This window comes from Pundamilia nyererei, unplaced genomic scaffold (assembly GCF_000239375.1).
Source record: "Pundamilia nyererei isolate P.nyererei 1_Seehausen unplaced genomic scaffold, PunNye1.0 scaffold04044, whole genome shotgun sequence".
NCBI classification, from domain to species: Eukaryota; Metazoa; Chordata; class Actinopteri; order Cichliformes; family Cichlidae; genus Pundamilia; species Pundamilia nyererei.
The window spans coordinates 1-1,753 of NW_005191445.1; the positions used below are offsets into that span (position 1 = coordinate 1).

At 33.8% G+C, this 1,753-nt stretch overlaps 1 protein-coding gene across 1 annotated transcript; it reads left to right on the top strand.

The window, feature by feature from the left end:
- Window positions 1–122: 122 nt before the first annotated feature.
- Window positions 123–933, top strand: LOC102205064 (trace amine-associated receptor 7h-like; the record flags this gene model as incomplete). The annotated part of the gene is made up of 2 exons (XM_005755863.1): window positions 123–231; window positions 445–933. Coding segments are annotated over 2 exons (598 nt in total), but the record flags the coding sequence as incomplete, so codon positions are not given.
- Window positions 934–1,753: the final 820 nt, after the last annotated feature.

Sequence of the window (1,753 nt, forward strand, 5' to 3'; positions counted from 1 at the left end):
GACATATTCTCCATGTATTTTAACCAAACTGTATTGTGTAATTCATTATCAATGAATCATTTTCTTACTTTGACACTTTGAAAAGATTAATGATTATTATTTTCTCTTCTGTGTCCCTGCAGGCAGCTCCACACACCCAGTAACATCCTCCTCCTCTCTCTGGCTGTGTCAGACTTTCTTGTTGGTCTCCTGTTAATTCCAGCTGAGATTTTTAGAATCACAGTCTGCTGGGTATTTGGTGAATCCATGTGTTCACTTTATACATATCTAGGCTACATTGTTGTAACATCTTCAATAAGTAACATAGTTCTCATATCAGTTGATCGCTATGTGGCAATTTGTGATCCTCTGCATTACCCCAATAGAATTTCTGTGGCAAAAATCAGACTTAGTGTTTGTATGTGTTGGTTTTATTCGGCTTTCTACAGCACTCTTTGTACAAAGAATATCCTGATTGAACCAGGCAGGTATAATTCCTGTTATGGAGAGTGTGTGTTTATCACCAGTGATATTGCTGGCATAATTGACCTTGTTTTATCTTTTATCGTACCAGTTTCCATCATCATAGTTCTATATATGAGAGTATTTGTGGTGGCTGTGTCTCAGGCTCGTGCCATGCACTCTCATGTTACAGCTACACTTCAGCGTTCACTGAATCAAACAAACAAATCTGAGTTGAAAGCAGCCAGGACCCTGGGGGTTCTTGTAGTTGTGTTTCTGGCCAGTTTCTGTCCATTTTATTGTTACTTTCTTGTTGTAGAAGACATAGTCAGTGATTCATCTGCCTATATTGTGGTCATCATCTATTATTTTAACTCTTGTCTAAACCCACTAATTTATGCCCTGTTTTACCCTTGGTTTAGAAATGCTGTTAAAGTCATCATCACTTTTCAGATATTCAAGCGTGACAGCAGTGAGGCCAACGTAATATAGAAATACAATGAAACCTGTTCCAGTAAGATGTTCAACCAGTCAATTGATACATCCAATAGTCTGGAAATACACATTTTTATCACCTTGTTTAAATAAAAATTATATTATTGAATTATGACAGTTAAATAAATGTAAACATCAAGAGTGCAAATTTCAGTTTAAAGAAATAATTAGATTCACTTGTTGCTGAAACTGACTTTGAATTATGGCTGTCTTTAGAAACAGCAGCAGATCAAACCTCTTTTCCAGTCCTTAAAAATCGTTCCTTCCTTTTAGAATATCTTAAACTGGGAGAAAAGTGTCATTATGACATAATTGAGTGGCATTATTTAACTAGTAACACTTATGCATATGTTGAATGTGGCCTGCTATGTAAATTGCATAGAGAGATTAATATGATTAGACTGATGAGTCTAAATGTATTAGATTAATTATAAATTCAATCCTATTTATTTCACAACACAGTTTTATTGAATATAATGTTTATAATCATTTAGAGTAGTAATAGATCAATTGTATTAATTATGATTGCAGTATATGACTGAGGAAGAAAATAAAATGTAAAATAAAAGTAAAATTTACTGAAGTAGTTTGATAATTCCATATCTTTTAAATAAAAACTAGAAAACTGAAGACATTCTACGTGGTAATTAAAAACAAATGAGTAAGATACACTAGGCAAGAGTGAATTCAGCTTTTAGCTCAAAGTATTTAATCCTTCCCTCTTGAATGCCTTCTAGGCGTGAACCTTGTTTCTCTTTTCAGAACTGAGCTTTTTCAGTCATATTTCAGGCTTTGTTACAGAAAAAAAATGGTCTGG